Source organism: Marmota monax, unplaced genomic scaffold, assembly GCF_021218885.2.
Source record: "Marmota monax isolate L192 unplaced genomic scaffold, Marmota_monax_Labrador192_F-V1.1 WCK01_AAM20220418_F8-fsc00020, whole genome shotgun sequence".
NCBI lineage: Eukaryota > Metazoa > Chordata > Mammalia > Rodentia > Sciuridae > Marmota > Marmota monax.
This window is the reverse complement of record NW_026692912.1, coordinates 14,675,681-14,688,241: the sequence shown is the minus strand read 5'-3', so window position 1 is coordinate 14,688,241 and position 12,561 is coordinate 14,675,681. Positions and strand designations below refer to the sequence as shown.

Below are 12,561 nucleotides of genomic sequence, written 5' to 3'. Positions count from 1 at the left end.
TTAACACACTTCAAAAAGCTTTTATTGAATTCAATTTTCAAAGCGCAGATATTTGAGGAAATTCTGCAAGAACCCTGAGATTTTGCAGGGCTGTTTTTGTCTACTGTAAAAAAAAGAAAGAAAGGAAAAGAAAAAAAAAAAAAAACCCCACACGCACACACATCTGGCTCGCCGGAAGATCACTTGGGGAGACAGACAGTTCTAAAAGGCACTGAATAGTGACCCCGGTGGGTCTTGTTGCTCCTCAGGCAGCCAGCTCAGCCAGGGCCCTGTCCAAGGGGTCCACAGACCAGTAGTCGTCATCCCAGCCGAGGAACCAGCCCACAAAGGAGGGGGGCTCGAAGCCTTGCTTCACAACAACGATGGGGGTCCGCCTGTCCCGATTAGCAGGGTCCGTCTCGATGTACCGCTTAGCTGTAGGCACACATGTGGGAAAAAGAACCCCCAAGAATTTTTAGTGCCTCCCCCACCAGGGAGAGGGTGGTTCAGGACATGAGCTGCCACAAAACTCTCAGCCCTTCCTTGGATAGGTCCTTTGGAAGACATTAAAGAACCTGCATTTACGTTCCCAGTTCCGAAATCAGCTCCATGAAACTACTAGGGATTTGCTCTCCTACATCAGAACCCTGCTGAGTTCAGCTGTCAGACCTCCTGGACGCTGGGTGCAGCTTCTCCTCTGGCCCCTCCTTCCCCTGGTTTCCCCTGAGGCTTCCTAAAGCAACCAACCTGTTTTTTTTCACTGCCTGCTATATAATAGGCTTCTGGATGCCCTCCACAAGCCTATGCAATGCTTGGTCCCTAGCTGGGCACTATTGGAAGGAGTGGGTGGTCATGGGGCCTTTGGGGAGGTCTTCTGATCACTGGACATGTGTCCTTGAAGAGGACAGTGGACTTTGCTGCCTCCTCTTTTTCTGAGTCACAACCTGAGGTGAATGGCTTTGTTCTACCACATGCTGCCTCATCACAGGCCCAAAAGCCACAGGGTTGACTGACAGTGGACTGAAACCTCCAAAACCGTGAGCCAAAATAAACCTTTTTCTCTTTATGAAATGATTGTCTCAGGTGTTTCTAATAGTAACAGAGAGCTGACTAATACACCACCCCAGGCAGGGATTACGAGGGACTGACTGTGAAGGAGGAAGTGCTCAACCCGTGATGCTAACTTCCAGACCAGTGCCCTAAGCTGTGCCCACAACCTCACAGCCAAAGATCACACAGACATCCTCACCAGATGTCAAGGCTTCCGTCTTTTCCTCTTCTTGGGAATCCTTTCCAACCCAGACAAAGACCTGGAGGTATGAAATGAAAAGTACATGAGGGGCGCTGAGCAAATTCCCTGCTGGAGGAGGAATGGGGAGGTGCCAGGTACTGGACAAGACAGAGCCCTCGGCCGACTAACAGAGCCCAGAGCTGGAAGGATGTGGAACAGAGGTCACAAAGTGGTAACCTACAAATGTGTTTGCCCGCCCGCCATATGTAATATCTTCTTCCACAAATTCAGGAACCAATGATGACATAGACGTTTAGATTTCCAACTTCTCTTAAGAAATTAGAGGATCCAGCCGCCCTGGGTGTCCACTCTCACTTGGATGAAGCTGGGCAGACGCAGTTTGCCTCAGGCTCCACCGCTCCTTCCCGTCTCCCCACCCCTGCCTGACCAGGTCCATCAGATATTGAGTTGGAGACACCTCTCAAAAAGTTCATGAACAATCCATTTAAAGGGATTTATTTGTTGAACAAATGAGTAACACATTCTTATTCATTTATTCATCCAACACATATATATTGAAAGTCTCCTACGTGCCCATCTCTGTCTGGGTCAACATGGGTCTAAGACTTGGGATAAAAACAGCCCACCGCCACTACCACCGCTTGAGCCTTACATAAAAGTCTATTCAGCTTATTTTTATGTCATCTGTTTTTATGCATTTCTAACATTGCTTTCAAGAGCACCTGCCTTGAATGGCCCTGGACAATAAGATGCCCAACTCGATGGCTCTTTGTTTATCAGTGTGTTGCCTCCTAAACTGGAGCCCCTCCAAGGCAGGTACTGTATCTACTTGGCTCATCAGAGGATTCCCAGCACTCAGCATTTGCCCGGAAGATGGTGGTGCTGGCTGAGTGGACTAATAAACAGATGGACAAGCTGATTAAGTAGCTCATGGATCAATCAATGACATGTTGGTGCTGATCTTCCAGCTAGGAACCCAAGAAGCAGCCCTGTTGCAGGGATGGGGAGGCTCATGCCCCAGTGGCCATCTATTCCACAACCCCAAGGACTCTGGGAGAAGGCAATCTGATGGGAGGGGTGACCCGACACCCACCATGAGAATGAGCCCTGGGAGGACAAGGACTCCATTCATCCCTCTATTCCCAGCATCCAAAACAGAGAGCACCAGGCACAAAGCAGGTGCTCGATGGATTCTGGTTAAATGAATGAATGAACAGTACTTTCCCAACTGAGTCCAGCACAACAGTCCCCCTGTAAGAAGAAGCAGAGTCCAGAGCCCTCTGAAACAGAAAGAGGGGCACTTCCAACTCTTCCCCCTATCCCCGGGTGACACAGGAGCTCAGCCTTCTTTACCAACAGGTTTAGGTGAGCACTCACCATCTGCACCGACATGGTGCACTGTGTCCCCAAGGTAGGAACCCTCATTCCCATTAATAGCAGATGAAGCAGAGGCTCAGAGGGGAAATGGCCTGCCGCACTTGGGGACTTTCCTGAGAACACCTGGTGCTGCCTGTTTGCAGGCCACCTGGCCACTGCTCCTAGAGCTAGAGGTCCAGCCTCTCCCCCTCCCTCTGGCCTTCACCTTGCTTCTCACTCACCTGGTCCCAGGTGTCCAGGAGCATGACGTCATCGGTAGCCAGATCTTCCTGCATGAGTTCACCAGGGACCTCTTCGATCTGGGGAAGACAGAAGGAGGTTCATGGTGGAAGGGCATCAGCACCCTTCCCTTCCCCCAGGAGGGAGCTGCAGGGCTGCCTCCCAGGCAGGGGATCCTTTCTCCTGACCCTGGGGCCCACTGGCCCCCTGGGACCCATTTCTGAAGAGGCTCACCACAAAGCGGCCGATCTTGTTGGAGCAGGCAAAGAGGCGAGGAGGGTGGGCATCCATCTTCTTGTCCTTCAGCCGTGGGGACGTGCGGTAGGCAGCCTTTCCGCCCAGGGCCTCCCAGAAGCTGTCTATGAGGGGAGGCCACAGTAGTTGCTGAGGGATGCCACTGTCACACTAGACTGGGTGGCAGGCCCTACCAGAGCCCAACCAACTGCTCTGTACCCCAACTCCACCTTCAAATCCCAGGGGGCCAAGGGGAGGGGCCCTGGGGAGTCTGAAGATGATGAAAGGGAGGCCTACAGAGGGTACCCTTGGCAGAGGCACAGCCAGCACGACAGCACATGGGACGGGGATAATTATCACCACTTGTCAAAGAGGCAGTTGAGGCTCAGAGAGGTTAAGCAACTCAGCCAAGGCACAGAGCTGGTAATCAGTAAGCCAGGATGCAAATCCTTTCTGATCTCGATCTCCATATTCTTCTCACTACACCTGCTCTGTCTCTGCCTGCGCTGCCCACATGAGCACACTGATGTTTAAACTCATTAAAATTAAATATAAACCAAAGTTTGGTTCCTCATTCCCAGAAAAGGGAAGATGCTCTTCATCTAAATTCAGCAAGAGAAGCAGCCTGATGGCATGACTGCCCTCATGCCATCAGCCCTGGTGGCTTCCTGGCAAGTGACCACCTCCTCCAGCATCCTTCCCAGACTGCCCCTGCCTGTGCTGCACTCTCCTGTCTAACTCCCAGAGACCACCCTCTCCCTGATCACCGCCCCCATTTTAATCCAATCACTTCTCTTTAACACATGCTGGGGACAGGTGGGAAGATAGAGCCCTGAGCAGAAGGAAGGAGGGAAAGCTGACAGCTGCAGAGCCTGCCAGCTCCTACCTGGCTCACTGCCTTCTGCCACCTGCACAGGCTGGGCCTGCAGCACCTTCAGCAGCTCCTGGGCCCCCGTCTTTTCGGCTTCACTGGCTCCTGCACCCACCCACAGGTAGGCAGCTGAGGGGGTTTTCAGGACAAAGGCGTCGTTGGAGTTCAGAGCACCAGCCTTGGGCATTACCTGTGAGGAAAGTACTCACTTTATCAGGCCCCTCTTCACAGCCCAGGAGACCCTGCATTGGGACCAGCCAGTGCCCAGGTGAGGACTTGGGAAAACACACCCTAGCATAGCTGAGTGCACAGACTTTGGAAGCTGAGGGGTGCAGCTGACTCCCATGAGTCTCTAATGCACAGTGATGAGCCAAGATGATTCTAGAATTCCAGGCTCCATTAACAGAGGTTCACCCTTCCTCTCCAGGACTCAGACCATCTTGGAGAATTATATCTGGGTCTGTGCCTCCCACCATGAAAGGGACAGGGCAGTTAGAATGGGATCAGGAACCGTGTCCAGGTGGTGCAGGGAAGGAGCTGTATTATGGAGGATGTGCTAAAGACCCTGGGCATCCTTGAAACAGGGGGACGTCTAAGACAGTCCTGCTGCCAGTGTAGGAAGGTAGAACATGCGCAGCCCCTCACCCGGCCCCACCCACTCCTGGGCCTGTGGATCTGCCCATCAAGCCTGGCAGGTTCCAGGGAATCCCTCTGGGATCCAGGACCTGGGCATTACCTCAACAGCCCGAGTGGCTCCAGAGCTGCTGGACCGGACCTGGAAGAGGCGAGTACTGGCAGGGGCAGTCTGCCCACCTTCGCGGGAGGTACCGCCCTTGTAGATGATCATGGGCTTCCCGCCAAACAAGCTCATGAGATGAGCAGGCTCCTTGCCCTGGACCACACGGCTCTGGAGGGAGACAGGAGAGCAAGTTGGGAAAGGGGGAGTGTTGATCAGTCCTTCTGGGTGGCACTGCACCCACCCACCCCCAAACAAGGCCATCACACAGTGTCTGAACGTGACCCTGCTGCACACAGGCGCTGGGCAGGGAAATGGGGTTCCAGGAAGGCTGGAAACAATGCTATTTCCTGAGGTCCTCTGGGCGCTGCCTTGGCTGCTCCCCCTCTCTACCCCCATGAGGACTTGCCTCACTGACCCTGAGTCTAGTCCAAGAACCAGGGAAGCCCATGTTTGCAGATATTCCCTTAAATGGAAGTTAAGGATTGGTGGTGGACATTCTTCCAGAATGGTGACGTCAGTTCCAGACACTGAGCCGGTGCCACAGAGGACTTCCAGATCTGGAGAGACCCCTCCTGCACACGGGGCTTGGTGGTGGAGGGACAGGAGCAAGAGTTACACCAAGATGTGTCACATCCGCTTCTGCCTGAGCGTCTCCCTCACTTCCAGCCCAGGCGTGGTCTCTGCTCACTGCATCGGGGCAGCCACCTGCCCTGGCTGGGCTGGAGCTCATGTCTCAGAGCCACCTGACGGGGGCACTTGGCCTCACCTCAGCCTCTTGGCTTCTTCCTCTCTGAGTGGGGCCCAGAGCTACTGCCAAGGCTGTTGCTGGGATGAATGAGCAAAGACAGTGACCCTCTCACTGTCTGGTACCCAGACCGTCACAGTCATCAGGAAGGAAGCTGACCACTGATCCACATGCAGAGCCCCACCCGCCCCAAGGGCAGGATGGAGGTGGAACTCTTGTCTGCTTCCCCCACAATCCCCTGACAGCCTGGCTCTGCGGCCTTCCAGGGCTCAGTCAGCAGCCAGGGTGACCTTTTAACCAGAAATCCCTTCACCCAAGGTGAACTTCACCATTCAGCAACTCCCCACTGTTCTCTGGGTCAAGGTCAGCATCCATCACTGTGGCCTCCATGTGGTCCAGCCCCTCTGACCACCCCTCCAGCCTCAAGTCATTTCACCCTCACACCAACTGCTGCCTCCATCTCAGGGCCTTTGCATATGCTCCTCCCTCCACCTGGAATGCACTTCCCTTCACTCCAGGCCTGGCCAACTCCGACTTGTCTGTTAGGCCCCACCTGAAGAGTTTGTTCCTGGGAGCAGGAGAATGGCTTCTCAAATCTAATTAGATCTTTTGTGGCATTTATGTCCTTATACTTACCACTCATATACACAGGAGGAGCCCTGCATGTCAGGCGTGATTGTAACTTTCTTTACAAATGTTAACTCTTACTCCTCAACCAGAGGAATTCTGTGAGGTGGGTACCATTGTCACCCCTATTTGAAGAACATAGAGGCACAGAGAGGCTAAGTGACTTGGCCAAGGTTGCCCAGAGATGAAGACAGCGTCCAAACCCGAGCGGGCTGCTCCACACCCATCTTCTTACTGTCCCACCCCATTGCCTGTCCCACTGCCCTCTCCTACAGTGTCCTATCATTTTGCTGGCTGTGCAGTCACCGTGCATGGCCCACATATCCATCAGTGTGCATGTGTGCTGAATGTCTACCTTCCCCTAGACTCTAAGGCCCATCAGGGCAGCTGTAGGCATGATGGACAAACAGAGGAGTGACCAGACAGACAAGGTTCAGGCCACAGCCCAGAGAGGCAGTGGGCTGGCTCACCTGGACAGGGGTTCCTCCCAGTTCCTCATCCAGCTGAGCAGAGAGGATAGCAGACGCAGCGACCTCATCCTGGGTAGACTGGGCGCCCTGCCTGGAAAAGGAAGTGAGACTCGGCACTGAGGTTTGCACAGAGTCCTGGGCCTGAGAAACCCACAGAGCTCCACGCTGCAAGGGATGGAACCGAGCTAGAGAAAGAAAGGGGCTCTCGAGAGAGAAACCAGAGCCAGGAGCCAAACCAACACGGCCAGCTCTTGGCTTAGCACTGGTCTTGCACAGATCTGAGTACAACAAATTGGCTTCCCTCTCCTCAACGTGCCTGCCCCACAGGGGCTTGGCTGGGTCATCCTGTGCTGGACAGCCACAGGAGAGGGTGCTTTGAGAGACAAATCTGAGATCCAGTAAAGTGGCCAAGGACATTTCTGTGTGTGGAAAGGCAGGTCGGAGAATAGCAAGCGGACTTGAGCCCAGTTGTGGGAAAAGACATCAGTTGATTTAGCCTCATGTGGACACAGGCAGAGAGGTCTGCACAGATCGGTGACTGTCCAGAGAGGGGACAGTTAGGGGTGGCTGGGCTTTCTATCCCACCCCCTTCCTGTGCTGCCTAAATGACCCATTACCAACGTCTACTATCTGAATAAGCAAAATCTGACAAATCAGTGTGCTGCCACAGCCAATTATTTTAAAAGGGCTTTCTTAAGACTTTACACCATGTGCACGTAGTATCTATTTTTAAAATTTTTAAGCATCTTTTAAAAAAGGGTGAAGTTGTCAAAAACTGAGATCCATTCTACAAGCTAATTGCCCGACATTCCTCAAAAAACGTCAAGATTATAAAAAGAAAAGGAAGAGGGAGAAAGTGCCACAGGGTCCAGGAGTCTGAGACGAGGAGTAAATGCCACGTGGGTTCCCGGGTTAGATCTGGGTCCACGGGAAAGGACATGAGTGGGAAAACTGGGGGAATTCCAGGAAAGCCCACAGACAACACGAGGCATTGTAACAATGGCAGGTTCCTGAATGAGGGTTACCTAAGATGTGACCGCAGGGGAACCTGGGTCCTGGGTGTACAAGAACTGCCTAGGATTTTTTGCAACTTCCCTACAAGCCTAAAATTGTTTCAAAATAAGAAGTTTTAACAAGAAGAAATACAAAAGCCAATAATCAAATAAAAAAGTCTGAGACTGTATACAAAGCAAAACACAATTTATAAAAATTTTTCTTAGTATTGTTTTGCTTTTGTTTTTTTGGTTATTTGGGGGGTTTTGTTTTGTTTTTTGGTCCTGGGGATGGGGCCCAGGACCTTGCACATACCAGGCAAGTGCTCTACCCCTGAGCCACATCTCAGCCTCAAACACAAATGTAAAGCACACTGAAACGTCAAGTTATAAACTATCAGGTTGATAAAACATCTAAAAGTTTGACAGCACAGTCCAGGGGTGTGGATACAGGGAAACAGGGCCTGTCACATGTTGCTGGTGGGAATACAAAATGGGAATACAAATACTCTCCAGGGAAATTGGCCGCCATCTATCAAAGTGACAGGTGCATTGGCTCTTTGACCCAGAACCCCCTTTCTGGGAACTCGCTCTAGAGGGACTTCTCTACACATTCCACATGATGTTTGTTTAAGATGACTAATCTCAGAGATGCTTGTCATAGCTAACGACTGGAAGCAACCCAACTATGTCTCAGCAGGAAGCAGGTTCAATCAGCCACAGCACCGCCACCCCAAGAAGAGGAAGCTACGCAATGACGTTGACTCCTCTCCAGGAAGAACTGAGTCCAAAAAGCAAAGTACAGAACAATATACACAGTAACTCTCTCTTCTGTGAGAAAGGAAATTAGGAATATAAAGTTATATTTCTTTACATTTGCATAAAGAACAACTGGAAGAATGTGCCAGAAATTACTGGAAGCGGTGACTCCTGCAGGATGGGCTCTGGTGCATGGGGTAGAGAAGGTGTGAGTGAGATTTCTCAATAATACCTTTTTATCATTTTGATTTGGGAGCTGACACAGAAGGGGACCCCTGTGAAAATAGGATCCCTTAGGATAAACACCTGTCAAGGGAAATGAGACAGCAGGGCCAGCTCTCAGTCTTCGGGGTCTGACAGCCACAAGAGGAGTTAACGGTGTGCCAGTCTGCAAGGCCAAGAGGGTGAGACACCTCGCCGGGGGACAGTGGCCAGGAAAGGCAGCTCAGCCTCCTGAGACTGTGGTCAGCAGAAACGCCAGCTCCAGCCAGCCAGGGCAGGGTCTGCACTATTCTGAAAATAACGACCTTGGAGATTCCCTGATGAGAAGGGCAACTCCAGGTGACCAGGGACAAATGCAGGATGCGGCAGTCACCCAAGAAACCCACAGCTGCTTTCACCTTATTAGCAGAGTAGAAGGCCCATCCTGGGTGGAGACTCAAGATGGAAATGAGACACAGAACACCTGAGGAGGTAGGAGGAAGGGTGCTGGTGCAGCTGATGACACCAAGAGACTGAGTGCCTGCTTACACCAGAGGTGCCATGAAACGTGTCCCCTGTGCTCTTTGCGCGAGTCAGCCTGGGATCACTTTTCCCCATGTGCAGTCTCCCTTCTGCCTTGGGCAGAAGTTTCTGACCGTTTTTTTCTCTGGATCTAGCCAGACAACCTTCCTATCAGTGCTGCGACTACCTGCTGGTCCAGCCCAAGTCCCTCAACGCAGCCTGGGCTGCACTTGCAGTTCTTTCTGGATTCAGCGATCCTCCTCCAACTCTGGGTCCAGGAACTGAGTTCAGTAACAGAACAACATGAGTGTGCCCTCTACTTTAAAATAATGGTTTAGTTAGTTATTTTTAGTTGATATGTTTTTAATCATTGTAAGTATTTATGGGTATAGAAATGTATGGAAGGGTCAGCCCGAGTGTGCTCGGTGCTTGGCATGGACTGTAGGAGAAGTAGGATTTGTTTGTTTCCACCTGTTAACCGCATTGCTGACGATGTCATCTTTTGATAAGAGTGAGTTAGATGTTGTTTGGAGAAACAGGTAGCACTGCGGGCTCTCCCGACGGGGCATGGCTGTCCCACCTCAGGCCCACACACCCCAGACTTCCCTCCATCCTACTCACTCTCCTCCCATTGCTGCCACGCCCAAGGCCCAGCAAGTGCCCCCTACTCCCCCCAACACAGCAGATGGCCCCAGGCCCTCACCAGGTGTAGATGATCTGTCCCTGGCGGCCACCATGGCGATAGTTGTACAGAATAATGTAGCTGTCACCTCCGTAGAACTGCCCGTACGTGGCAGGGTCCACAGGCACTTTGTTGGAGCCTTCGATTCTCCAGATCTGTCAGGGCAAAGCTGGGGTCAGACACCATGCGGCACCCCTACCCCAACACAGGCCATCTGAAAACCACGGCATGGAGGACACAGGACAAGCTTTCCCCAGGTGACACAACTTGGGCTCAGGATGAAGTTAAATAATTTGCCCAAAGCACAAGAGCCTCCAAGGGGCAGGGATGAGACTCTGGATCTTCAAACCAAACCCCCAGCCCATCCTGGACCTTCCCCTGGGAAGGACCATGAGGGCAGCTCCTGTGGAATGTAGCTCAGTGGGGGTTAAGAGCCAGGCCCAGACCCAGGATCAGGCTCCACCCTTTACAGGTCGTGTGACTTTGGACAACTTGTTAAACCTCTCTGAGTCTCAGTTTTCTCATCTGAAAAACAGGGATAATCACAGTAGCTTCTTGGAAGCATTGTGAAGTCCCAGAGTTCGTTCATGGAAGTCCAACAGGGTGCTAGCACCAGCTCACTGCTCTGTAGATGGCAGCTGCTCTTATGAATATAACTATTATTGTATTACTAATGTTACCGTTCTCTGTATCATTATTGAATCTCCTGGATTTTACAGGTCACCTCCAGAGACAGGGCCATCACTAAGTGGCCTCAGAAAGACCCCTGCTGGCAGGTCTCTGCAGCACTTCCAAGTGGTCGGGAGGCCCTGCAGTGCCACCTGGTGGTACAGAGACACCAAGTTCTTCCAATTCCTGGGAAACTGCTCCACAGTCTCAGGATCTTGGAAATTCTTGAAGGTAAATACAGCAGGATTAACCCCAATTTACAGGCAAGAAAGTGAGGTTCCAAGAGGTTAAATTACCTTAGTTCAGATCATATCCAGGCTTCTTCTACACTGCCCTGCCCCGAATATATTTTCATTTCATCCTCCCCAACCCAGTGCAGCAGTGAATGAATAACACCAATGAGAAAACCACCAAAAGAATCGTAAATCAAAATGAACACGGTTGTTATTCCTGCCATAGGAATGCAGCCCACATTGCCCTGAAGTGGACTCTGCCTCACCCCCACCCCATCCTCACCGTGACCTCCCAAGTCTCAAGGGCATCACTTTCTCTCCCCTAAATTCTTACAACGGCATCCTCACAGGCTCTCTATCTCCATTCACCAGCTTCCTATCCACTTGCACAGTTGAGTTTCTAGAGCACAGAACTGAGCATATCATAAGTCTGCTTTTTCAAAAAAGAAAATCCCATCGGGTCCAGGATCAAGTCCAGCAGCCTGCCGTCACAGCACCTCCCACAGGCTGCCGTCAGCACGGGCCTCTCCAGAGCAGCCTTTTCCCCAAACAGGAAGTCTTGTGCGCAATGCCCACCACTCCGCCCCTTCTCTCCATGGCAACTCCTACTCCTGCTCCGATATCAACCTAAGTGTCCTTATCCCTGTGCAAGCCACCCCAGCCACCCCACCCCCAATGGCACCTGTTTCTGGCCGGTGCCATCGTCATCCATGGCGTGCTGGGCGGCCATGGCGGTGGAGGTGTGCAGTGTGGCAGCATCGAAGGGTACACGCTCCACGTTGGCAATGTGGCTGGAGAGATAGGCCAAGCCTGGGCCATCGGTCTGGTCTGGGTCACGCCAGTTCTTGAAGAACTGCTTGAACAGTGGGGTCTCGCCACCTTCGGGAAGGACTGAAACCTGGGAAGGGAAGGGGGAGAAGGAGGATGTGGTTGGGTACCCAGCAGGGGTCCTCAGATACCCAGTCCATACTGAGGGTGGGACATCGTCCCTCAGCACATACCCCCCAAACTGGCCCCACCCCTCTGGGTCCCCCAAGGCTCACCTGGGTCTGCTTGGGGTATTGCATCTTGGAGATGAAGTCAGAGGCCGTTTTGAGGGCAGCCTTCCTCTCCTCTGTGTTGGCCTGTTTGCCTGTTGGCAGCCAGAAAAGGCAATAGAGGGTTGGGGCCTGGGGTCCTGCTGCAGCCTAATGTCCAATGGTCCAGGAAAATGGAGCATTGGAGGCCAAACTCTTTTTAGTCTGTGGACAGCCAAGGCCAGAGATACATCCCCCTCCCCAAGAGCTGATGGCACCTGGAGCTCCTGGGGGTCCAGCTGGGACCCTGGTCAACAGCAGCAACCATAAAAACACTGTGGGACTGTTTACTGAGCACATATTTTGTGCTCACAACTCTACATGGATTAGTTCATTCAATCCAGACCACACTTCATGCAACCAATGTCATTATTGTTGCCGTTTACATATGAGAATATTAGGATCTTAGAGAGGCTCTGTGATTTAGCCAAGACTGCTAAGAGCCACAAAGACCACTCAGCAACTGGGACTCCCATGACTCAGACTCCCTGCACTCCACACTCCAGCCTCCCTCTACAGTGAGGAATCTATCCCACTCTCTGGTCTCAAGTTTTCAACCCTGAAAGCTCCTTGCCAGTTAGTGCCCAGACTTCCCATTGCCAAGGTCAAGAACAAGGTCAGCTAGCCCAGGCCCCAGGGCCCCAGAGAGTATTAACAGTAACAGCCACAAGCACTGTGGCTCTCTGTCCATCCACTGCCTTCCTCCCTTTGTCATCCTCCCTGTGACTACCCTTAGAGAATGTGGGGAGACCCCAGAGGGATCCCCTCAATATCTCAGACCTCTCAGAATCATGTGAGCCAACGTTTTCCAAGAGCCTCCCACAAAATATTCCTCAAAGAGTTTTGCAGACTTCAAGCATGATGCTCCCCAAACAGAAACCAAGCACCTTCATGAGAGGCCCAATGTACACAAG

The 12,561-nt window shown here is 52.1% G+C and overlaps 1 protein-coding gene across 3 annotated transcripts in view; it reads right to left on the bottom strand.

Moving 5' to 3' along the window:
* The window catches only part of Gsn (gelsolin), a 53,574-nt gene continuing 41,013 nt past the window's right edge, over positions 1-12,561 (bottom strand). For all 3 annotated transcript variants that reach the window (XM_046451448.2, XM_046451446.1, XM_046451447.2), the window contains 10 exons: positions 11,615-11,703; positions 11,254-11,469; positions 9,691-9,824; positions 6,514-6,604; positions 4,669-4,839; positions 3,948-4,122; positions 3,062-3,186; positions 2,830-2,907; positions 1,229-1,289; positions 1-414 (listed from right to left, as the gene is read on the bottom strand). In XM_046451448.2, coding sequence (XP_046307404.1) covers positions 245-414; positions 1,229-1,289; positions 2,830-2,907; positions 3,062-3,186; positions 3,948-4,122; positions 4,669-4,839; positions 6,514-6,604; positions 9,691-9,824; positions 11,254-11,469; positions 11,615-11,703 — 1,310 coding nt within the window. In that variant the 3' untranslated portion in view covers positions 1-244. The remainder of the gene's footprint in view (positions 415-1,228; positions 1,290-2,829; positions 2,908-3,061; positions 3,187-3,947; positions 4,123-4,668; positions 4,840-6,513; positions 6,605-9,690; positions 9,825-11,253; positions 11,470-11,614; positions 11,704-12,561) is intronic.